Genomic DNA, 25,508 nt, shown 5'->3' with positions numbered 1-25,508 from the left:
ACCTGAGGCTCACAGAGGGCCTGTTCTCGAGGCCACGCTAGGCTGTACAGCTACAGGTGGGGCTCCTGGGCCCTGCAGCCTCAACCCTGACCAGCGGGCCACAGCTGTGCCCTCTGCCTACAAGATGCCTTCCGACATCCAGGCTGAGAGGCTGCCAGGAGCCTGCTGGGTGGTCAGGCTCTAGCACCTTCAGGTGACTCCAACCTTCTGCTTTGTGTATTGGGGTGGGGGGTCAAGGTGGGGAGCCCAGGAAGTCCGTTCCAGCCCAGCTACTGAGTGTAGGAATTCCCAGCAGCCCTTTGGTAGGGAGGCTGAGGGGGGCTGTACAACTTTAGCTGGTTTATCTGAAACAAATAAACCAAAATCATAGTGGCTTCATGTGATACAAGTTTGGTTCTCCTGCAAAGTCTAAAACGGGTGTTCCTAAAACAGGCAGGTCCCTTCCAAGTGGGGAGTCGGGAGCCCACTCCTGATGCCTTCCAGGGCCACCGTCATCAGAAGGCACCACGGTGGGAAGGGGTGTAGGGGAGAAGGGCCACCCACGCCTAACTACTTCACCCAGGGCTTCCGCTCATGCCCCACGGGCGCAAGTCAGCACGTGTTCTTTCCTAACGCTAGGGTGGGGACTGGGAAATGTAGCCGGCCTGGGCAGATGCCCCCAAGGCATCTGTCCCCTGGGAAGGTGGACAGCCAGACCCCAAATCACCCACACTACACCTACAGAAACTGTCCCTAACAGATTATTATTCTAGAACAATGTTTCCCAGATTTGTTTGATTTTAAGACCCACGGAGGATGCTTATTTAAAATAGAGTCCTTGGGTCCGTTTCCTGGATACTCTGGTTTGGCCATCTGCCTGGGGGCCTGGGGTGAGCACCTTTACCAAGCCCCCCAGGGAGCCACGCTGCCCTGTCTACAGAGGGAGCCTCTACTCCCTGCCCCCGCCCATGTGTGGGAAGCCGGGCCAACCTCTCTCTGTTGTCGTGGTGACTCTTGGAACTATGGGACTAGCTCCTGGGTATGGCCCAGGGGAGGCTGGTCCTGAGCCAGCCCTGCAGCCCTCCCTGGGCATGACTACCCTGCAGCTCAGCCCTGGGAGGGGTGGCCTGTGTGTCACGGCCACACAGAGGCAGGACTGAGCAAGCCAAGGCAGACCAAGCTGCCCTTGACCTCTCAAACCAGAGCACAGTGCCCCCCAGCCCCATCCAGATGAAAAGGAAAATCCAGAGCAAAGCTGTATTTCCCTTGTATGGGGGGTTGGGGGACGGGGGGGGGGTGTGGGTGGGGGGCGTGGAGGAAGAGGATTATTTGTGTCTCTTTAGCAGCACAGGAGGGCAGCACTGAGTCAATGTTTCCGATTTCTTATTAGAAAATCAACTACTAATGGTATTCAATCTTAGATTTTATGTATTTATTATTTATTGATTTGCCTTTCTGTTTTTGCCATGGCACCCCTGCCATGGATATGGGCAAGTGACACCAGACTCACGGCCAGCACCTGGGAGGTGGGGGCGGGAGAGGAGTAAGGAGGAGGAGGTCAGGTAAACCTTGGGCAGGAGGAAGGCCCCCTGCATCCTGGAGTGGTGCCTGGGGCCTCACTGTCCCCAAAGATGGGGCTCTTGGTGCCAAAGGAAAACAGCGTGTGGGAGGCCCCATGTGCTCAATCAGGACAGTAGAGAGGCACTCCAGGGGCAAGGATAGGCCTGAAACAGGGAGGCGCCCTCCCAGGAGCTGTCAGCTCCTAACCTACTTCCCCATCTAGAAGGGGGCCTGGCCACACCTCCCTCCTAAGCCGGTGGGACAGCAGAGGCCAGAGCCCCTGCTGGAGGCCCCAGAAGGGTCTGAGTGAAGGCTCACCAGGCCCTGCACCCACACGTACCATCCCCAGCAGCACTCACAGAAGCACCCAATTCTCCCTCCACCAGCCACTGGCACGGAGGCAGGAAGCCAGGCTCCAGCAACCAAGCTGCTGGCCTGGCCGAGCCCCAGGCTGTGCTGCTCTGCTAGGGCCTGACCCTCAGGTGGGGCCTGCAGGGGAGCTTAGTGCAGCCCCCATGCGGCTGCTGCTCCGAGGGCAGAAATGGGGGGGTAGCCGTCTCCCCATTCTCTGCCCCTGACATCAACAACGGCACCAGGGAGCTGATCCCACCGGGCCCGGAAGCTCCCAGCAGATCCCACACAAACCTGTAAACACCCGCCTCCACCTCAGCCTTTCTGAGGTGGTCCCGGGTTCCCCGGGGCAGGGGCATACTTTGATGAATCAACCCCTCTGTGCAGTGAGGGGCCCATCTCTCCTCACTGCCTTGTCTACCTGCACGTTCCCTCCTTGGAAGGCTCACTGGTCCACCCCAGAAAGGTTTGCCAAACTCCTGCTGTTCACCCTCAGGGCGCTATTACCGCCTGACAGCATGAGCTGTATGTCACCTGTTTATCCTGTCCCCAGTCCGGGATGTGAGCTCTCTGTGGCAAGGGCGACGGGGTCCCTGGGTCCCACACTGACACAGACTTGCTGCATGAACTCCCGAAAGAGCAGATGGGCCGGCAGCCCTTGCTCCCCTCCTCTGGGAGGAGATGGGTGGGTCTGGCCCCAAGCCCCCTCCCAGGTGACCTTGCTCCCTGTGCTGTCTGGTCTGGATCCTTCCTCAGAAATGGCAGAAGTAGTAATAGCTTTGTTTTGTCTGCTGCCCAAAGAGGGCACCTGCCTTTTGACCCATGTCGAGGCCAGGTCACGTCTCCAGCTGCTCTTCAGGGTCCACAATAAAGAGGAATTTAAAAAAACTATTAGTGATGGTTTTGAAATCTCTGGCCTTACCGCTCCTACTGGCATAGAGGTCCTGTGTACACCCCCATTCGGTTTCCTTAATCACGGAGACACCTGGTCTCGGGGGCCCTTTCCTGTCCTCCCTGGGGGTGGCGGGGTCTTTGAGCCTCCCATCGCGCCCTGGGCCACCTGGCACGGGTCTCTCTCTTTTGCGTCCCAGCCGTGATCCCCCTGAAGGATTCGGAGCACAAGCTGCTGCCTCTGCACTTTGCGGTGGACGCCAGGGAAGGACTGGGAGTGGGGGAAAGACGACAACGATAACTTATTGGGCCCGGCTGGCCCAATAAGACCCTACTCTGTGCCTCCTCCCCCAGCGCCCTATGGGGCGGGCTGTCCCCGGGCTTCCCGGGAAGGGGCTGGGCGCCGTGCGCCCCTGCTCCTCGAGGATGGCCGCCGGCGGGCGGGGTGCGCGCGGGCGAGCTGGGGCGCGTCTCACTTTGTGTTCCTCTCTCTCTAGCCTGATCCTGTCGCTAGAAGCCAAGCTGAACCTTCTGCACAGCTACATGAATGTGACGTGGATCCGGATCCCCTCCGAGACCCGGGTGAGCTTGGAGCGCGCCAGGACGGAGCGGCAGGCGCAGTCGGCTCGGGGGCGGGCAGGCGGGGTGCATCCTCCCCAACGGGGGGCCGCCCCGCGCCGGGTCCCAGCCCCTCCCGCGGTCCCCGCCGCCCCGGCTCCGGCTGGAACGCGAGCCTGTGTGCGCGTGTGCCTGCGATTCTGGACGTAGGCGCGCGCTCCGGCTAGGGGAGTTTTTCTTCCCTTATTTTCTCCGGAAGGAGAGGAATAAACCCGCCCCTACTCAGAAAACAAACCGTAGGCAAGTCACAACACAAAACTCTCTCTGCCGAGATCGGAACACGATGTGCTGCCACGGAGCGGAATTAATTATAAAAGTGTGTGTGGGTCCTTGGAAAAGGCAGGGAACCGAGGGCGTGATTCCTTGGCACCCCCTCCTTCTCCTTCTCTCCCCTCCAGGAGGGGAGGGCTGTGAGAAAGGGGCTGGTGCTCCAATTGGCCCCTTCCCCTAGGGAGGACCCATGCTGGCCCTGCCTCCAGATGCTAAGAGGGATTCGCTCTAAGTATCGGACTGATTTTTTTGTGATCTCAGTAATAAAGTGCCAGGAAAAGGGATTTGTTTAAAAAACAAAAAAATTACAAATAATTGGTCCTCCCCAGACGTCAGTTTATTTAACCATACACTGGGGATCGTGACGAATATTTTTTTAAGTGACACGAGGAAAGCAAGGAGGGCAGTGCCCGGCACACAGTACCCAGGACAAGCTGGCACTGCTCAGAGTGCTTTCGTACTTCAGCCTTTACGTGTATTTAATCTTCACAGGGCTCCCTGAGGCAGGTCCTGATACCCTATGTTACTGATGGCACAAGTGACAATCCGTGGCAGTCTGGCTCCAGAGTCCAGCTGCATGGACTATGTGATGACTTGGCTGTGGGTGTTCTTTTCTAGTCTCCACGAGGACTCTGAAGGCAGCAGCTCTAGCTCGAGAATCAGGAGACTCTCAGGCTGGGCCACAGCTCGGGTTGGGGACGGTGAGGCCGGAGGCCACACCGCGGGGGAGGGGTCTGCCTCCATCTGCCGCGTGGGGACAGCTGGTCTCTAACCTCCTCCTTTCCCTGCCCTCCTTCTCCCTCGCAGGCCCCTCTGGCGCAGCCGGAGTCCCCGACGGCCTCGGCGGGGGAGGACGTGCAGTCCCTGCCCGACTCGCTGGACTCGGACCGCGACTCGCTGTGCAGCAACTCCAACAGCAAGAACGGCAAGGACAAGGAGAAGGAGAAGCAGCGCAAGGACAAGGACAAGACCCGCGCGGACTCCGTGGGCATCCAGCTGAAGAAGAACATGGGCGGCCTGGTGCACGGCCCGATGAGCTGCTCCAAGTCAGCCAATGGCAAGCACGGTGACGCGCCCGAGCGCGGCAAGGAGAAGAAGGCCAAGGCCCGCGCAAGGACAGCAAGGAGGAATCGGGCGCCTCGGCCAGCACTTCGCCTTTGGAGAAGACCACGCCGTCGCCCACGGGCAAGGCAGCAGGTGCGTCGCCAGCCGACAAGGGCGGCGGGCCCCGCGGCGACGCCTGGAAGTACAGCACGGACGTGAAGCTGAACCTCCACATCCTGCGCGCCGCCATGCAGGGCGAGCGCAAGCTCATCTTCGCCGGCCTGCTGCTCACCAGCCACCGGCACTAGTTCCACGAGATGATGATCGGCTACTACCTGACCAGCGCGCAGGAGCGCTTCAGCGCCGAGCAGGAGCAGCGGCGCCGCGACGCCCCCGCCGCCTCTACGGCCAAGGGGCCCCCGCGCAGGCCTGAGGCCGAGGGCGGGCGGAGCCCTGCGTGCCTCGCCGGGACCCCCACGCAGCTGGTGCTCAGGCTCAAGGAGCGCGCGAACCCCCGGTCGGCGGAGGGGGCACGGGCGGCGACGCGCGGCGCGGCCTCCACGGGCCCCGGCGGCGGCAGCGGCGCGCGGCCGCCAGCGGACCGGTCCCCGGGGGCAGTCCCCCGGCGCCGGGGCGCCAGAGCGTTATCCACGTGGAGGCGGTGGGGCGCGCGGGACAAGGCGTGCGCCCCGGCCGTGGGCGTGCTGCGGCGGTGCGCCTCGTACCCGCGGCAGAGCCGCGAGCTGTCGTCACTGAGCTACCGCCCGGCGCGCGCCGCCGCCCTGCGCACGGTCAACACGGTGGGGTTGATGGCGCCCGCCTCCCAGGGGCCTTGCCCGGCGCGGCGGGGGCGGCGGGCGCGGCCGAGCGCAAGTCGCAGACCTACGCCAACGGCTTCAGCTCGGCGCGCGACGGCCTGGAGTTCGCCGACGCGCCGGCCGCGCGCTCGAACGGTGAAGGCGGCCCGGGCGGCCCCGCCAGCGAGAGAAGTGCGCGTTCTACGGGCGCGCCGAGACCGAGCACTACTGCTCGTACTGCTGCCGCGAGGAGCGGCGGCGGCGCGAGGCCCCCGCGGCCCGGCCCTGAGCGCGCGCCGCTGCCCCGCCGGCCGGGCTGTCCTCTTCGTGCTGTAGGTGTCTCCTCCGCGCCCTGGTCCACCGGGAGGCCGGCGATCCTCTGTACGTGCTGTGTACGTGTTTGGTCAAACGTTCCTAATGGTGCCTGAACCTACACTGACGCCACTCAGGTAGTAGACGGATAGGAAACAGTCATACTGCTGGAAGTGGGTGTGCTAGCTAGCACCTGCCTCGTACCTGTGGAAACTGAATAGCCATTGCAAGAGTATTTTTGTTCCTCGATAAGAGAAGTAAAGAAATTTGCACCCCTTTGTTTTTAGAAGGGAGTGTTTTACATGCCTCTTTTCGGGGGGGGGGCTTTTTTCTCTAATCTGGCGACTGACCTCTTACATGTAGCGGTCACCTGCGTGCGAGCGGTGCCACCCAGGGTTTCAAAGCGAACGCGCGGCCCCGGGACCGCGGTGGCGGCTCTGCCTCGGGCTCCCTCCCACCTGTGCCCTTCCCGGGCCCCTGGAGGACAGGACGCTTGGCCGCCCGCTGGCGCCCTGGTGGTCTCTGTGGCCCTTTAGGAATACGCGGCTCCATCTCATAAGCAAAATCTCCTCCCACAGTCCCCGGCTTGAGCGACATTCACACTGCCCTCAAAGCCGCGGGTGTCTGTAGGATGGGCACCGGACAACCTACCTCGCAGGGCGCGGTGAGATGTAGCGATCGCTCCCGGTGCCAGGCAGCTCAGGTGACAGGAGCTTTACAAAGACACCTTGGGTCCCAAAGGCAAGGTTCCCAATTCACTATTTGGAGTTGCCCATATATGAGCAAAGATGACACCCTGCCTACATTTCCCCTTCAAAGACACTTCCGCAGTGAACCGTGGCCGGAGGGGGCCGTAGGAGGCGACCATCGAAGCCCCAGGAGAAAGGCGAGAACTTGACCCTGCGGTCACTGTGTAAGCTCCCACTAGGCCGCCCTGAAACCCGGCCTGCGCCTCTTTCCAGAGGGAAGGGGCTGAGGGCCGCCGGGAAGGAAGCCCACCCCTACCCCGCCCCCCACCCGCATCTGTCCGGGATCAGCCAGGTGGAGGGGCGCCGCTCCCATCGGGGTCCCCTCCGCAGGGTGCGGGTAACCCTGACCGTGGCTGCAGAACACATTAGGAGCAGCCCCATCACATCCCTATTTTGGTGCCTCCTTACATTTCTTAAGAAAAAAAATAGTGTCCTTAGTTACTCTGTTCTGAGCAGCAGTATGCAGCGTCTTCCTTCCAAGATTACCTCTGGAGAACACCGTTCTTGGCCAAGGGCACTGAGGCGCTAAACCTGCCTCACTAAGGGAAGATCTTGTTTCCAAGAAATACGGATACGATGGGTAAAATCCTCACTAGCAAAAGAATCCTTTAAAACCTGTGAGAGCCTTAGAATTGCCTCTAATAATCCCAAGAGAGGAGAAGGTGCCCAGCTTCGCTGTGGCTGTATCTAAAGAAAACACAGGAGGTAGACCATCTCTTCATTGGAGCCAGCTTCTTCTCCAGAAAGAATGCTTTCCCCCCGGACATAAAGAGCAGCAAAAACGGAAAACACACACACACAACAACAACAACAACAACAACAACAAACAAAAAAATGGGGAGGGGATTTTTTGTTTTACTTGTTTGAAGAATTATAATAAACTAATCTGAGTATCTCCTGTGTGTAATTCCTTTTTGTTTTTAAATATCCACAGCACGTATTTTCAGTAATTTATTCAAGCTTTACATAAGTGGTTCCTTAAAATTATTAATTACATAGGATCTTAAATTTTTTCAGAAGTTTTACTTTTCATGCTAAATAATACTTTCAATGTGTGGAAATTACTAACATTCACGTCCGTCATATTACTGGGGTTTCTTTTGTTTAAAAAAAGTAGTTTTCAAAAAATATCTCATCAAGACGGTTTGTGGCAGCTTTTTGGACTGATTCTTCACGTCGTGCTGACCAACTGCTTTGCCATCCAAAGCTGTGAGGTCACAGGAAATAAATACTGCTTCATGTGTAGACTCCAGCTCCTGCCCTGCATCTCACAGAAGGTGCAACGGCCAGTCTGGAAAATGCTTCCCTGGGCATTCAGAAGCCAAACACATACGCACAAGAAGTCAAGGAGGCAGAAAGTAATCTCGTGTTTGTTTTTTAATTTTTTAACATGAAAGCAGCCGACCAGAAATTTCCAAAATTTATCTTTCTCATGCTCTCTGCCAGGTTAAAAAAGAAAGGAAGGGAGGGAGGGAGGAAGGAAGGAAGGAAAGGAGGGAGGCAGGCAAACTGAGAATAAAAATGGTCCGTTTGTAGTACCAGAGGAAAAAGGAAAACCTTCAAAACCAGGCAGTGTAACTCCTAGGTATTATCAAAAAACAGTGACCTGGAAATTCCCTGGTGGTCCAGTGGTTAGGACTTATCACTCTCACTGCTGAGGGAAGGGGTTTAATCCCGGGCCAGGGAACTAAAATCCCACAAGCCACTCGGCCAAAAAAAAAGAGTAAAAAAATAAAGTCAAAACAAAACAACAGTGCCCTGTTCTAGCTCCTTGAATTTCAGTCACCTCCGCCCCACCCCCACCTGACATATGTGCCATAAATAAAAGCCTGAGCTCCAGGCCCCGCCCCCACCAGGCTCCTCCCCCGGCCGCCTGAAAGGGCCCCAGTTCCTCCACCTGGTCACTGGCTGCTTCACCTGCGGGCGCCTGTGGGTGTCGCTCCTATCAGACAGAATGCCCTCCGTCCACGTAGTTTACAAATAGCCGTTTCCTCTTGTGAGAGGTCTGGATCCACCCTTCCTCTAAACAGTGTTAAAAACTGAGCGAGCCCACTGTTCTGTTAAACAGGCCGGTCCAGCCCCCCATGTTCACAAGAGCTCTTTAGCCCTGGTCCCTGGCCAGACATCTCAGACCAAATGAGTTCATCAGGCTGCACAAGGACTATTAGAAACTGCTGTGTTTTTCACATGTGGGTCAAGAGGTCCCCTAATGTCTTTCTATGACTTGGGGGCCCTTTGTGGAGTGGGGAAAAGGAAGTGGATTGCAGGCACTGGGGAAAAGGAAGATGGCCAGTCGCGATTCTAGAAAGGCCGTGAGCCCCACCAGGGTGCAGGTCCTAGATGTGGGCTGCGCAGCTGCCCTGCTGGTGAGCGACCTTCCCATCCAATCTGGTCTGGCCAAACTTCCCCTTCTGGGAAGGTCGAATGTCTCTAAGTGACAGCAAGTTTCCAGAAGAATCCCAGATACTTATAAACTCCAGTGGAGGTTATTTCAGTCATTTGCTTCACAGTTCCTGCATCTGCGTTACCTGGGTATATGAGTTTTTAAAAAATAATATATTGTGAAAGGAAGGCGTTTTTAAGCGTATTCTGTTTGTAGATTTTATGCTGTTATGTTGATATTTTACAAGCCAAGTTTAAACTGTACTATAGAAATTATTTTTATATTATTTTCAGAATATGCCACAGAGCAATATTTTGCACCCTTATATTGTCACCGGGTTGTCTCCTTGGAGGACTACCTTTAGGTGGAGTGGGGCTCCGCTGGCCAGCGGGGGTGAAACGCGTTGTGCTGTTTGCTCAGATCTCCTCTGAAAGTGGAACAGTGTTAATGTCTCTTCTTTTTCCATGGAAAGCTCCATTTGTTTTCTGTTCCTGGATTTTGGTACTCCATTTTTCCTCTTAAATGAATACTTTCTATTCACTAAGTTACTGTGGACCTTTTCTTCCCTATCACCACCCAGTGGCTCCAGTGGCGTTCCGAAAATTTGGGATCTGTTACTTTACAAACTTCATGTTTTCCAAACCGATTTGATTTATTTAGTGCCTCAAGATAGCAGGGGGCACACCTCGAGGTGTGCAATCCTCTGGGCAGCGCCCACCGTCTCTGGGGGGGTGGGGTCGTGGCTACGTGGCTCTCACCCCCTCCCTTAGCGGCCACAAGCTTATTTTGCAAATTACTCTACTTTGCAGAAATAAACTTAACTGATGAAAATATATCTCACGTTAGTTAAGAAAAAAGGGCTGTATCCATCAGTGGTGGGAAATTTGTGAAAGAAAAAAACAGGCTTTGCCAAACCCACGTGTTCCATTCTCTGTGTTTTTTATGTTTACTAAGAGAAGTAGAGTAATGCGCGTTTGGGAGGGTTTCTTTCTTTAGGACACGATTCGGTTTTCCTCATTGCGGTGTGGACTTTACATATTAAGTTCCTCGAGTGCTTTTTTCTTTTTCTTTTTCCCGATGCTTCTAATAAATAAGGAGAAAACGTGTGCTGTGGCTGAGCGGGCCCTGCCTTGTCAGACCTCGGCCGCTGGGACGTTGCCTCTGTCCAGAGTCTGGTTCTGCTGTCACCTGAGCGCAAGCACATCCGGGAAAGGGCCCTGTGGTGGCTGGCGCCCCTGGCACCAGGGAGCAGGCACCCCCTTCCAAAAAGCCTTAAAGCCGTGGCTCTCTGGAGACCTCCGGGTCCCACCTTGCTCTTCAGTCCTAACTATACTGTAAACTCTTTGCTGCTGGAAATGGCCCGCTTTGGTGTGGGGCTCCAGGGCGATGAGGGGTGCCCAGCTTCATTCTTGTTTCAGCCACGTCCCCACGTCCACTCTCCAGCGAGGGTCCAGTGGGTCTGCTGACATGGGGGTGGGTCCAGGGTGCTTCATCCCAGGGAGACCCACAGGGCACTCATGACGACCAGGGACCCCCATACTCCCCCCAGGAGGCCCGGAGGCTGCAGGGAGAGCTCCCAGGCACCCCGCTTGGGAAGAGTTTCATGATTGCTCCCAGCAGTGTGTGAAATGGTCTGTTTGCAGTGATGTGGGTAGCTTTGTTTCCCCAAAGCAGCCCTTCCTCCGCACTCCACCCCCAGCAGAGAAGAGAGAGGGGGCTACCCTGCATGGACCTCTCAGGAATAAGTGCGTGTATAGTCTGTGCGGTGTCAAGATGCCGTGCTCCCCCTCTCCCCCCTGGCTGACTTAACACAGATGTCACCACAGGGACAGCGCGGAAGCCAGAATCTCCAAACAAGGTGAGCAATATTACTATTTCCATTTATTTTGCAAAATATTTTGCTGAAATTTTCCTTTTTGCTCTTTGATGCTTGAAAAAAAAAAGAGTCCCACCAACACTAATTATGTATATAAAAAATGATGTCCATTGCTGATCCTTTTTTATTCCTTCAAGAGAGCGTCTCAAGAACACACACACAGGGGACTTCCCTGGTGGCACAGTGGCTAAGAATCCGCCTGCCAGTGCAGGGGACACAGGTTCGCGCCCTGGTCCAGGAAGATCCCACATGCCACGGAGCAACTAAGCCCATGCGCCACAACTACTGAGCCTGTGCTCTCGAGCCCGAGAGCCACAATACTGAGCCCACACACCACAACTACTGAAGCCCATGCGCCTAGAGCCCGTGCTCTGCAACAAGAGAAGCCACCACAACAAGAAGCCCACGCACCACAACAAAGACCCAATGCAGCCAAAAATAAATAAATAAATTTAAAAAAAAAAAAAAAAAAAAAAAAAAGAACACACACACACACACACACACACACACACACACACACAGTTCTTTAAGTAAGATGAGGAGTACCACTGGCTTTTTAAATATAGGCTGAATATGCTCAAGACCAAAGCAACCCATTATTTTCAAGAGGCTAAATTAGTGGAGCCGGCTCCTTACAAAGAGCACTCCCACCCCTGTACTTCTCCAACCTCTGCCCCAGGCACACAGGCCTACCTCAGGGCCTTTGCACGTGCCCTTCGGCCTGGAATGTCCTCCCCCTGACACTCACCCTCAGCCACGTGGCTCACCCGTCACTACCTGCCTGTCACTACCTGTTCCAGTGTCATCTCTCAAGGAGACCCTCCCTGACTTCTATTTTTTTAACAAATTTATTTATTTTATTTATTTATTTTTGGCTGTGTTGGGTCTTCGTTGCTGCGCGTGGGCTGTCTCTAGTTGCGGTGAGCAGGGGCTACTCTTCGTTGCAGTGCGCGGGCTTCTCATTGCAGTGGCTTCTCTCGTTGCAGAGCACGGGCTCTAGGCACGTGGGCTTCAGTAGTTGTGGCACGCGGGCTCAGTATTTGTGACTCACGGGCTCTAGAGCACAGGCTCAGTAGTTGTGGTGCATGGGCATAGTTGCTCCACGGCATGTGGGATCTTCCCGGACCAGGGCTCGAACCCGTGTCCCCTGCATTGGCAGGCGGATTCTCAGCCACTGCACCACCAGGGAAGCCCCTGACTTCTTTATTTAATAAGCCAACACATCCCACCCTCCCCACGGCCTCCCTGTGCATGTTCCTCTTGTGCATTGATCGCCATCTGAGCGCTGCATGTGAATTATTCATTCATTCATTCATTGTATGCCTCCCTCCAGCCCCCACAGAATGTAAGCTCCACTCAGGCAGGAATTTTTGTATGTTTTGCTGTACTCCTGGTGCCTACAACAGTGCCTGACACATATTAGGTGGTGGATAAATACTTGTTGAAAAAAGAGAATGAAATCAATAATTTGATAGCTATTAAGAGGCCTAACAATATCGGTTTCAGCCTTTATCAAATCGAGGTTCTACTCTTACCCCTAAATGGGAAGAATTTTAGCTAATACAGCAGCCTGGCTGCTTCTGAAGCCTGTGGTTCACAGCAGTCAGATGTGGCAGTGAGCACCAGACCTGATGGTGGCAGGTCTCCCCAGCAAACGCCCGCCCCGGGGCCCTCCCTCACAGTGGTGTCACAGGGACTCCACTGTCTACAGAGGGCCCTCTGGGAAAGGCTGAGGTGGGGACAGTTTCCTCCAGGGCGGCTCTCGTGATCACGCCCCCTCCATGAGGTCATCATGGGCCTGGACCATTCTGGAGGGTCCCTTATAATGGGTCCTTAGGACGCTGTGCCTTTGCAGTGGCTCCAGGTAGACAGGCCTTCCTTCCTAGAGCAAACTCAGTGGCCACAGATGACCCAGCCCAGAAAAGGGAATCACCACTAGCAGGACCCGTTCTTGTGTCACCAAAAGCAGGCCTTCAGGGAAGGGGAGCTGGTCACACAGGTGAGAGGGGACTGCATTGACAAAGTTGGAGGCCCCCGGTCACCCCCTCAGTCATGGGTGGGTGTGTGCTGCAGGGGCAGAGTCTGGACATCAGAGCCAAACAACACAGCCTCCGCAGCCCCGGGCACCTGGAGGCCCTCCAGCCCACCAAAGGGGGAGGGACGCTTCCTCTTCTGGACTTCCTGCCCTTGCGGGATGATCTTCCCAACTACCTAACCTTGCTGTTTACTTCTAGATCATTTGGCCAAATGTGTTTTCCTCTAATAAGAGTTGTTGGCAAAATACTGTTACATGCTTCTTATAGGACCCTTGTCCTACTGTGGCCTGGTTTAAAAGCCTTGTCCTTCTCTTCTTCCCCTTCCGTGGTTTCGATATCATTTCTCTGGATGCCATGTTTTAGGGTCCCCCATTTGGGGAGGGGGATAAGAGCTCCCTCGTAGCACTCCCTGGCAGCTGCCCAGCAGACGGTGAGTGGGCCCACACGTGTGTGTCCCTTTGCTTGAACTGCCAAATAAACAAGGTCCCTTTCATTGCTGCCCTGACAGACAGTGGGGGAGAGGGGGCGTGCTCTTGGCAGTCCTCAGAGAGGGCGAGCTTTCCAGGGCTATCCCCTTTGCCCTCGCATACCTTTCTCCAAGGCAGGAGCCCTGCAGCCTGTCCAGTGCTTCCCACTCTCGCCTGGAATGGAATCCAAACACCTGCCTTGGAGTGATGATTTGGCAGGTGGGAGCAGGCAGTTTGTCTCCACTAACTTATGATCAAAACTAGTAAAGCCACCGTGAGCAGGGTTGGAGATGGGCCGTGGCAGAGCCAGTCACCATTCAACACCCCGAGGAAGCCCCCGGACCCTCCACCACCCACGGAGCCCTTAGAGCTGCAGGGGACTTCCCTGAGTCTGCGCTCCGAACCTGAACCCTGCTCGCCCTCAGCTTTGACCGGTGGGTCTCATTTAACTGATGGGTGTTGATGTGTATTGGCTTGGTTCCTTCCAACATGCATTGGCAAGTGAATGTAGTTCCTCTGTTTCTTTCCCTTTTCTTTTTCTTTTACTTGTTCAGTCGACTGATTTGGGGATCAGATACATTACTTTGTTTCCCTGGTTTACTTGTTACCATGGACAAAGGAAAACAGTGTGGATTGGGATTCCTTGACAGTGGCACTAATGAAGTTTAGGGCCAGATCATCCTTTTTTGTAGGGGACGGTCCTGTGTGTATTGTAAGATGTGCAGCAATGTCCTTGGCTGACCTCTACCCACTGGATGCCAGTAGCTCCCTTCCCCTAGATGTGACAATCAAAACGTCTCCAGACTTCGCCAAATATCCGCAAGGCGGTGGGGGGAGGGGAAGAGTCACTGGTGTAGGTTAATTCTTCCGGCTGTCTTTCAGTCCAGAAAAGCGAAAACCATTTGTTCTACTCAAGCTCTGTCCGCTGGGATGATTTCCCTTCCCCTCTGTCTTCCAGGGACACTTGACATTGGGGCTGTCATGCCCTCATAGCCTGTTCTCAGCTGGAGCCAGTGCATCATGGAGGACCATCTGAAAGCACGCCTCCTTGGCCATCTGGTCACTGGGAACTTCCCAGAAGGTGTCGATCGAGGGAGAGAGGAGACCACATGCAAGAGGACATGTCACAGGGTCTGAGCCACCTGTTCACGCAACTGACGTGTGCCTTCTGGGTTGTCTCAGGCTCTCATGCACCGTCTCCATGAGGTAACACTTTGCAGCCAAGTAGACCTGACTTCTTGGGAGGGTGGAGCAGATCACACCCGGTCCATAATGCACTGAGCTCAGGACTGCAGTCCACTGATGTCCCCGTCAGCCATTCAGTCCCCACTGGGACCCAGTGGTAGCCAGGAGCTGTTTCTTGGAGATGAGAATAGTCACATGCAGAGGAGAGCCTGGCTTTGTCCAGAACCCTGGCGCTCTGCTCGGTGGTCCGCCCCCTGGGCTCTCTGCAGCATTGCTGTTGGTCACGAACACTGAGTGCCACTGGGTCTATTAGGAGATGAGGTCCGGGAGCCCCACTCATACCTGGTGGCCTTACAGGTTCGTTGGTAAAGGCTTTGGGAGGGCACAGCCAAATGCCTGATAGGTTGCCTTCGAAATCCAAAAAATTTCTGCAAACATTATCCCTCCTTTTTTAGGTATAATGACGTCTCTTTCACTTTGTTGGGCTGTCCTGAAACACTCCATGGTCTCCCCGAGGCTTTGTCAAGGTGATGGGCCCCCGAATGTTTGTGGGGGGTTTTCTCCCTCTTTTGTGACTCAGGAAAGGAGGTGTGATCTGCAAGAGGATGTCAATGGTGGCTCCAGCGTGGCGTTCTGCAGGGCCTCTGCCAGCTGTGCTGTGGCAGAGAGCAGGAAGATGGCACGAGCCCCAGGCACCCGCAGGCATGAACAAACTGTTTCTGGTGGTCCTTGCAGATGGACAGGGAAAACCAAAGGCGCCCAGCAGCGTCCACGCTGTGGAACGATAAGGGGATGCCTTAGGAACGCACTCAAGTCATTGATAGCCCCACGAATCGCTGCGATTCCCCCAGGATGCAAATTAATCACCTTTGATTTATTCTCCTGGTAGGGAGGGGAAATGCCAGGACTTTCACTTTTGTCCCATGTCTACCAAAGTAGCATCCACACCAAGATGGGAGAGCCGACGTGGAGGCTCAGCCAGCAGCCGAGTATAACCCTTCCAACCGCGCATTGGAAACTGGGGAGATGACCACAGACCCGCCAGTGCCCTGGACACCCACACTTGGGACAAAACTCTTTTTATCCCCTGACCTCCACAAGCCCCTACTTTGACCATGGGGCCACGGGGCTGTTTTAAGTCACCAGAAATGAGTGACAACCAGAGCCAGTGCTGAGTACCCTGAATTGTCAAAGTGTCCCCATCCCCATTCCCCGGGGTAAAGGGGAAGAGTCATTTGTCAGAACACGTCTGTCTGTCTGTCCCCGGCCACAGTGGCCCTTGCGAAAGGTCTCAGTCCCCTTGGAGAAGGTCTGCAGGGGATGTGCTGTCAGCTGGGTGATACGGCAGGGCTTTCTCGGGCGAGCCAAGGGGCTCCAGAACTGTGAAGTGGCTCAGACCTGCCAAGTCCATCAACGGTTGTGACTCTACAGTGTGGCTACTTAAGCAAGGAATTTTGCCTTCAGACCAGAAGTGATTTTTAATAACGTTAATTTTATTGAGACATATTTTATGTACAGCCAAAGGCACAAATATCAAACATACAGTTGGGTGTGTTTTGACAAATGTCTCACCACCCAGCACAGTAAAGACGCAAACCTCAACCCCCGACCTAGTGCACCCCCACCCCCTAAAGCAGCTCTTATCCAGACCGCTCTAGATTTGCTCTGTCCTTACAAGTATACAAAGGGAATCAAAATATGTACTGTTTAGTGCCAGTTCTCATTTGTTCCACAGGTTTTGGGGATTCACCCATATTGGTGTGGGCATCAGTCATTTGTAACTTTTTTATTGCAGGACAGTATGACCCTACCACAATTTGTGTATCCATTTTCCTGTTAATGGACAGGTTACTTCCAGTTTGGGGCTATTATGAATAAAGCCACTATGAGCCTTTGTGAACAGTTTGTGGACATAAGGTTTCATTTCTTCTGGATAAATACAGAAGAAGAAAGTTGCCAACTCACAGAATGAGTGTATATTTCACTTTATTAGAAATTTCCAAACAGTGTTCCAAATAGGCTGTATGGTTTTGCAATCCCACCAGCAAATGGTTTTGGTTACCTGAGACACCAGCATTCCCTGTCCATCTTTTCTGGAGCCTGTGCAGTAGCCCCCATGGCCTCCCAACAACGCCCCTCCCTGGAGCAGCCCAGGTGGACGTGGACTCCCGGCACACACAGGGTTTTACATGCCTGCGTTGGGCACGTGCGCAGAAGCACAGGGCTGGGCAGGCCCCGTGGTGTGTTTGTGCAGACCTGAGCCATCTGTCTCTCCTGCTTCCCGACCCCACCTCCTGCCCCCCTTCTCTTGGAGGCTGAGCTCCGTCTGCCCTCTGCCCTGGTCAAACTCACACACGTGCATCTCCTTGCTTGGGTGTTTGGCTCCTGGACATCAGGACTTCTGTCTGATTTGCCTCAATGCCCAGGGGGCCCAGCCCATGGGTGTGACTGGCACTTTTTCCCTCCTTATGGAAGAGGAGCCTCCCTCTGTGTGCCCAGGTGAGCCCAGCAAGCGGCCTCCCAGGGAACGGTAGTGACTATGTGCTCTGCATTTCCCAGGGAGCGGCTGGGAGCACGGTGCTGGGGCTCAGCTCGGCTCCAAGAGGGGATCTCTGGGTAAGGAGGACCTCTTGGGGGCTGCAGACAGCGCCATTGGCCCCAAGGTCCGTGCTTGTCCGGGACGTGCCCACAGAGGGGAAGCTGGGGGTTTCAGGGAGGCCTGTGTCCAGCAGCTGGTGGCGCTGGCCAGTCCTAGAGGTAGGGGGCCAAGAAGACCATCCTCTCTGGCCTCTTCACCTCCACCTGTCAATCACACACCCCGCACGTGGGCCCCAAAAGCAAGTCCCCGCCCCAGCCCAGGCTGCCCCCCAGGAAGACAGCATGGCCCTCCCTGCACTACACTCAGCTGTCCCTGCCCTCTGTCCCCTTCCTGTCCAAGCTGAACGCACATGACTTGTACAGTGCTGTCTGCACTTTCGACCAAGGACCGGCACCCGGACCCATTCTGGCAGGACAGGTGCCTTAGAACGAGCCCTGGGGTGGTGGCCAAAGCACTCTGGCAGAAGGATGGGGACAGTCCTGCCTTCCCGGGGCCCCCTCTACCCTGGCAGAGCCCCGACATCCATCAGGTCCAAATGTGTGGTCTGGATGTTTGAATTTCCAGATCTCAGTAAAAGCAGCGCAGTTGCTGGGATGAGGGCTCACCGTGGGAACTGGGTTGGGAGTGGCCATGCCTCATGCCTCTGCCTCTGGAAAACCCAGCAGCCTGAGGAGGGGGGCGGAGACGAGAGGACAGTGAGCGCCAAGGACAAGCAAGCGACTCAGAGGACGGCATGGGTGTGAACAAACAAGGGGCCAGACTGCTTCCTGCCTGTCAGTCCAAGGATTAGCTTCCATTGGGGCTCCTGTTCTTTTGGAAAATAGCTGGCCACGATCAGTGACACAAGAGGGAAAGCCACTTTATATCTGCCACGGAAGGAAAGATCCCCAGGCAGGATGGTGCAGGCCGAACCCCAGTGGGGGGAGGTGAACGCAAAAGCTGACAGCTAAGTCCACTTTGGGAGCAGACAGGGTCCCCTGGGGGAGGGCTGGGCCACAACACACAGCAGGAAGAGTAGAGAGGCTGCCGCCTGCAATGCTGGAGTGAGCGCTGGACCCTCCTGGGGTGGGCACACAGCAGGCACTGGCCGGTGGGCCAGCTCGTCTACACCGCAGGCTCCAGAGGGTTTTGGATTTGTGAGGAAGGAGAAATCTTGTTGCTGGACCCAAGAGGACGTTGTGTGGACAAGTGAATGTGGGTGAGGAGGCTGCCACCCTGAGGGGCAGCACTCAGCTGCTGGTACCCATGGCTGGCCCTGGAGCCCCCCTGCTGTTTCTCCCTTCTCCACCTGGAAGCTTCTGTCTAAGGCAGACCTCGGAGATATTGCGGGGTCAGTTCCCGACCATCACAATAGAGTGAATATCGCAATAAAGAGAGTCACACTATTTTTTTGGTTTCCCAGTGCATATAAAAGTTACGTTCCCATGCTGGAGAGGGTGTGGAGAAAAGGGAACTCTCCTACACTGTTGGTGGGAATGTAAATTGATACAGCCACTATGGAGAACAGTATGGAGTTCTCTATACAGTATGGAGGTTCCTTAGAAAATTAAAAATAGAGTTGCCATATGATCCAGCAATCCCACTCCTGGGCATATATCCAGAGAAAACCATAATTCGAAAAGATTCATGCACCCCTATGTTCATAGCAGCACTATTTACAATAGCCAGGTCATGGAAGCAACCTAAATGTCCATCGACGATGAATGGGTAAAGAAGAAGTGGTATGTATGTATGCAATGAGATATTACCAAAGGGGAAAGCGGGGAGGGATAAATTAGGAGTTTAGGGTTAACATATACACACTACTATATGCAAAATAGATAAACAACAAGGACCTACTGTATAACACAGGGAACTATACTCAATATCTTGTAATAACCTAAAATGGAAAAGAATCTGAGAAAGAATATATATATGAATTTATATGGGATATGAGCTATATATGAATATATATGAGATGAATATATATTCATATATATGAATATATGAGAGAATATAAATATATATGTATATATATAAAACACTGAATCACTTTGTTGTACACCTGAAATTAACACAATGTTGTAATTAACTATACTTCAATTAAAAAATCATTAAAAAATAAAAGTTACGTTCCCAATATACTGTAGTCTACTAAGTGTGCAATAGCATATGTCTTTAAAAAACAATGTACAAAAAAAACCCCAACAATGTAAATACCTTAATTTAAAAAATACTTTATTGCTAAAAAATGCTAACCATAATCTGAGCCCTCAGCAACAGCAACATCAAAGATCCCTGATCACAAGTCATCAGAATACTATAATAATGAAAAAGTCTGAAATATTGCCAGAATTACTGAAATGTGACAGAGACACGAAGCTAGCAAATGCTGTTAGGAAAACGGTGCGTATAGACTAGCTCAGCAAAAAATGCAATAAAGTGCAGTGCAATCAGAGGTCTGCTGTCCTGTGATGACCATGACACATGTCCAGTCACTGTGTCCACCCTGTGAGGTGGGCCAACAGCAGTGTTACTAACGGGATGTCAGAGCCAGAGGATGCCACATGTTCTGGTCACAACAAATACTAACGTCAAGGAAATTGCGTCTGGAGATGTGTTTGGATGATTGTTGGTGGCTCCTGTGCTTATAAAAAAAGACTTTGCTGCGTTCGCAGGAATTTTGGCTTTGTCCTTAGTTAGGGTGTGTGAAGCTGCTTTTAAGTTGTAAACAGAGACCTATATTATGATAAGAAAATGCAGAGAGTTATTTTTTTTTTCCTTCGACTCAGTCTTGGAGGGCTTTTAACTGCTTTTTGTTTTCTGTAGATAGATTTGAAGCCTGTAAAAGAAGAAAGCTAAAGGTCCTGGGAAATGTAAATTACACTGACCCAAACGGGGGGCTAACATGCCCTTCGGATCTGGGACTAACTCTTAATCTGTTGAATAATCAGTTTAAACTTCTACAGTGGTAAACATATTAATCCTGCCCTTCATACGCAACCCAGCTGGAGACTACATGTGATTTTTGTGTTTGCTTCTGGAGCAGAGGGAAGGTAACCGGCCTGCCTCTCCGGGGGCAGACCAGGCCAGGGTGCATTGGGAGCCACAGCCAGCCCCGCGCTGCCCCCTGGTGGCCAGGGCCGCCACACGGGGCCTGAGGCTCCCGGGAGGCTGTGAAGGATGGTCCCCCAGGCTGAGTCTGCTCTCCTGAGATGTCAGGAGCTCCAGGAGATCCACAACAGGGTTTTCATCGTGTTGTTTCCTTTACACTGTGGGGCGGGGGGTGGGGGGGAACACGACAAAATACTCCACAAATTGTTTTTAGCAAACCAACCAATTCTCCTTTCAAATCTAATGCCTTGACCCATTGATTCTGTAGGTCTAGATTTTACTACAGTTTGTGATCTGTGATCTGAAATATGTAACCGACTATGGTGCACCCAACAGTAACTAAATCAGAAGTTTGGACTCAACACAATATTTTGTTTATGATGAAATAAAGCCCAGTCTCTTTGCTACCAACAGCAGTTAGGGAAATACCTAATCCATTCATTTCCCTGCTGAGAAATAGAAATGAATAATGATACCAAACACATCCACTTCAAAAACAACTTTTTATTTAAAAATAATCAATTCCTTCAGTTAGACTTTTTTGATACCATGAGTAGAAAAAAATCCCTTTCTGGATGCCTGAAAGAGAGATGCAATAGATATAATCAGAAAACACTGCCTCCAGAGGAAATATGCTTTAAAAGTGGTTTTAATGGTCTCAGGATTAGAGCCCCTTTGAATATTTTTTGAAGGCACCTCTCCATTACCAAGAACCCCGCAAAAAAGCTAGGGCCCTTTCCCACTTGGTTAATGCTTGTGATTATTTCCTGCTGCAGGGTTTGTGATTCTGGTAGCCATATGGCAGGTGCTTTGTGACCATGGATGAAACCCATCGGGCACCCACTGCTGCGGGTGTGTTGAACCCCTGAATGTCGAATGGTGGACAGTGAAAACAATGAATAAGGAGAGGGCAGAGGGCGCCTGGGCAGAACATGGCTGGGAGGAATGCTTGTTGGTGATTCCCGTCCCCCAAAAGCGGTCAGGTTAATAGTTGCAAGGATCCTTTGTCTTTGCCTTCTGTTATAGACGGAATGTTTGCATCCCCCTCAAAATTCATATGTTGAAATTCTATGCCCCAATATGATGGTGTTTGGAGGTGGCACCTTTGGGGGTGATTAGGTCATGAGGCGGAGGCTTGTGATGTGATTAGTGTCCTTATAAGGAGAGGCCAGAGAGCTGCTTCTCCCCCCCCCCCCCCCCCCACTCTGCCATGTGGGGCACAGCAAGGAGATGGCTGTCTGCAAACCTGGAAGCAGGCCTTCGACAGGAACCAGATCTGCTGGCAGCTCATCACCAGTGACACAGCTGTGGAAGGCTTCCTGGTGCCCAGACTCGACCCGGGCACTCGGGCTCCTGAGGGCAAGGCCTAGGGTCCTGCTGCCCCCACTCCCCTCCCCCCTCTCCCCCTTGGCTTGGCCTGGAGCTGAGAAAGTGCTCAGTAAACCTCTGCTGGGGGAGAAGCACAGAGAGGGTAAAGGAGCCAGAGGCCCGGCCAGGGGCAGATGGAACACCTGGGGTGGGCACCTTTCAGGAGAACTGGAGCCAAGGCCCAGGAAGCCGAGGGCGGGAGCAGGTGGGAAGGCAAGCTGGGCAGAATGAAGACCAGTAGGTCTGGGAGGACTGATGCTGGGAGAGGACCCACCAGGAGCCACCCCCCAGCAGGGCAGAGGTCCTGCAGGAAGAGGCCCGCACAACACCTCCCAGTCAGCTGTTTCATGGAGGAAAAGTGAGCCTCAGACAGAAAGGTCTGGGTAGGGTGGGCAGATTTAGAAAGAAAAAATAAAATATAGGATGCCCAGTTAAATTTGAATTTCTGATAAACAATGAATACAATTTTTAGTATAAGTATGTCCTGTGCAATATTTGCAACATACTTACACTAAAAACAATTTTCCATTGACTTTCCATTCAAATTCAACTGGTGTAGGAGTCCATTCAGGCTACTAGAACAGAATATCATAGCCTGGGTGGCTTATAAACAACAGGCATTTATTTCTCACAGTTCTAGAGGCTGGGAAATCCCACGATCAAGGGGCCAGCAGATTCGTGTGTGGTGAGAGCCCACTTCCTGATTCATAGACAGTCAAATTCTCCCTGGGTCCTCACCTGGCTGAAGGGGCCACCTAGCTCTCTGGAGTCTCTTAAAAGGACACTAATCCCATTCATGAAGACTCCACCCTCATGACCTAATCACCTCCCAAAGGCCCCACCTCCTCATACCATCACCTTGGAGATTAGGATTTAACATAAGAATTGGGGGGTGGGTGGGAGGGGCAGGGTTGCCACATAAACACTGAGTCCAGAGTGTGAGGTGTGGGCATCCAGGAGTCTCTCTGGCAACCCTAGCCTAGCGACCTGAGGGACAGGTGTCCCCTTCAACTATCCGGGCACAGAGGTGGGATAAGGGCTCTCCCCACTTATGCTGACATTAAACCATCATGAAAACTCCATACCCAGAATTCATGACCTAGTGCCCGAGTGCCCTGAGTCAGGGGCCTTCTCTTGAGTGGGAAGCAAATCCGGGAGAAAGGAAAGGACGGCAGAGAACCCACCACTCCTGGTCACCCATCACCAGAGGGCTTGGCTGGTGACAGGCCTGCTGGCAGAGCAAGCTTGGCGGGGCTGGGGGCTCAGGAGGCTTGGGGGGGCCCAGGACGCACTGGCTGAGGGGCCCTGTGGCTCCCTGCTCAGAAGGACCATCAACTGCTCAGACCTCCCTGGCCTCTGCAGCCCTGGAACAGAGGCTACTCCCTTCCAGCTGTGGGAATTCACCTACTCAAGTCTGAGAAAGAGGCCGATGGGCAGAACAGAGCAGCAGGGTCTGAGAAAGGGCTCCGAGACCTCTGCAATGAGAGCGGCAGCAGGTGGGGAACAGCATGGATGTGGGCGTGAGGCTGGCACATCTTGACAGCCTTGCTGGCCCCCGAGAGAAAACGCTCCCGGTGTCAGGCCTGGCAGGGCGGCCACGAGCCGGGCTCTGATGCAGCCTCCACAGAAGGAAGAGGAAATGAGTGTACGGGAGGCCTTGGCTGAGCACGGCGAGTGCCTGTGTGTGTGTGCCTATCCGTGCCTGGCAGTGTGTCTGCATCGGGGAGGTGTCTGTGGGTCTCCTGTGCACACATTGTGCCCGCAGCGGGGGAACGTTTCTTCCTCCAGAGCTGTCCCCACAATTCTGCCCACAGGAGCCTAAGGAGGGGGAAATAGGCCTGCTCTGCTGCAGGCTGAGATCCTGGTGCCACCCGTCTCTTGCTGGAAGGTATCCTGCGGGGGTTTCCCTCTGGTCCAAGGGTGCCCGGCGCCTCCATCTGCAGCAGCCTGGGGCCCGCCATGGGCAGGGGTCACTGGGGTGGGAAGGTTTGAGGTGAGTCACTCTTAGCTCCGGCCCAGACGGCTCCTTGGGCCAAATCGGCTGCTGGCCTTGCCATGCGGGGCAGGAGTCTGGGTTTGTCTGGAAGCCCGGGTAAATAAACAGGAAATTCCCAAGCAGCTCATGAAAGGGACTTTGCATCCTGTAGGGTGAAGATGGAGAGTCTTTCGGAAAAACAGGACTCATCATTCGCACTTTCTTCCCAGGCTCACTTTTCCCCAAAGAGATGTTTTGAGAAAGTTGTGAATGGATTTTAAACACGTATGATAGAAGGAGGTGGAAAGCAGACTTAAAAGGGATGCAATCCTGATTTAGGTAAAGAAAACAGTGATGCTGGGAGTTGGGGTCTGGACACCCACACCCCGAGGCAGCAGCTGCCAGCCTGCAGAGAGTGTGTGTTGTCGGGTGTCTGGGCAGCGTGAGACTGGACAAGGATGCCTGGGCGAGCGCTTCCGCACCCATGGGAGCTGACTGTGCCCATATCAAAGTCAACATCAAAAGCAGAATCCTGCTTTCCGGCGGCAGACACGGGCCATTGTGTGAGTGGACGACCCTAGACTGAAACCTGTGCTGTTTAGTGAGCGGTAGTTGTTTCTTTGGTTACTAGCACACCTTTGTCATTTGTCTTCCCTCGATTTGGAGTACCTTTGCGGGATAGGATCCTCGGGACAGAAGCACTGAGTCGGGTGTGTGCAAACACATGGCGAGTGATGCTGCTGGTGCCACGGGGCGTGGAGGTGGGCAGAGCCAAGAGTGGCCGGGCACCAGCCACGCAGCCACCAACCTCAGCCGCGTACCCCAGCAGGGACCAGAGGAGCAGGGCCAGAGTGCCAGGAGAGGTGACAAGTGCCGCCTGCACCCACACCACCTGGGGGGATGGTCACTGGAGCCACACTCAGCATCTGGATGAAGCTGTGCTGACGCCCACTGCTCTCTCCTCCCCCAGGACCAGGCTGAGAGGTCCCATCTCCCTACTGACCCGCCGGCCCGAGGAACAGGACGCAGCTGGAGAGGGCAAGCTGCTCTGGGACTAGGGTGGGAAGAGTGGGGTTTTCCTGCACTTAGAAGCTGAGCAGAGTCAATGTAGAGCCCAGCTCAAGCGTGATGCCTCAGCCTCGGTCTTTTTCCCCTTGAGCTCTGGTTCATCCCTCCCAAAGTTGGCCCCATGACTGACCCTGTCTTCTGTGTCTCACATTCTATACCCCTGCCTAGGCCAAGCCACCCAGGACGGGGGGGTGGCCACGAGTGGGATTCCTAGGCCATTGGGGTCTGAGACCCACCTGCAGAGCTAGAAGGTAGCGGAGGCCTCCAGCCAGGACCCAGAGTGCCCTCTGCTGTCTCGGGGCCTGTGGGTGGGCTCCTCCCGAATAGGTACCCACCAGGGTTCTTGGCTTCCTTAATCAATAGAAATTGATAAGAGGGCAGACAAGGAACTCAGGCAAGGCTTTGCTGGGACTGGTGATGCAGCAGAGGGGAGCAAGAACAAGTAATAGGTGCCCTTGCTTGCCTGCTCAGGGGTGGCGGGGGAAGAGCTGGTTCCTTATATGGGGTGAGGGTAGGGGTGTGTCCAGGGGTCAGGCTGGAAGGGGTGCTTAGGAGATTTGCCCACCCCTTTTGTGGTGTTGTGTGCAGGGGGCATGCGCAGTGCCCTGCTTTTGCTCTTCAAAAGTGGCGGTTGGGTTTTTTGGTCTCTTTGTATCTTGTTGTCCATAATTTGCCCCAACTGCACATGCATGCAGTTATTTTTAGTCCCTTATAGTTTCTTTGCATTTTGTTGCTTGAGGAGACATTTGTCGCAAGTACTGCAACCAAGGGTGCCAGGTCCCAGGTCCCAGCCTATCTCCCAATGACTCAGGCCAAGCTCCCTCCACTCCTGAATTCACTGCTGAGTGTGGGCTGGTGCCACAGACGAAGCCTGGGTCTGATACACC

At 54.0% G+C, this 25,508-nt stretch overlaps 1 protein-coding gene across 1 annotated transcript; it reads left to right on the top strand.

Moving 5' to 3' along the window:
• Nucleotides 1-3,172: 3,172 nt before the first annotated feature.
• OTUD7A (OTU deubiquitinase 7A) lies at nucleotides 3,173-7,447 on the top strand. The gene is given in 7 exon segments (XM_036841078.1): nucleotides 3,173-3,363; nucleotides 4,477-4,776; nucleotides 4,779-5,289; nucleotides 5,292-5,377; nucleotides 5,379-5,532; nucleotides 5,535-5,687; nucleotides 5,690-7,447. Coding segments are annotated over 7 exon segments (1,470 nt in total). The 5' UTR covers nucleotides 3,173-3,207; the 3' UTR covers nucleotides 5,800-7,447.
• Nucleotides 7,448-25,508: the final 18,061 nt, after the last annotated feature.

This window comes from Balaenoptera musculus, chromosome 2 (assembly GCF_009873245.2).
Source record: "Balaenoptera musculus isolate JJ_BM4_2016_0621 chromosome 2, mBalMus1.pri.v3, whole genome shotgun sequence".
Taxonomy (NCBI): domain Eukaryota; kingdom Metazoa; phylum Chordata; class Mammalia; order Artiodactyla; family Balaenopteridae; genus Balaenoptera; species Balaenoptera musculus.
The sequence above is the reverse complement of the archived record's forward strand: the minus strand, read 5'-3'. Positions and strand labels throughout refer to the sequence as shown.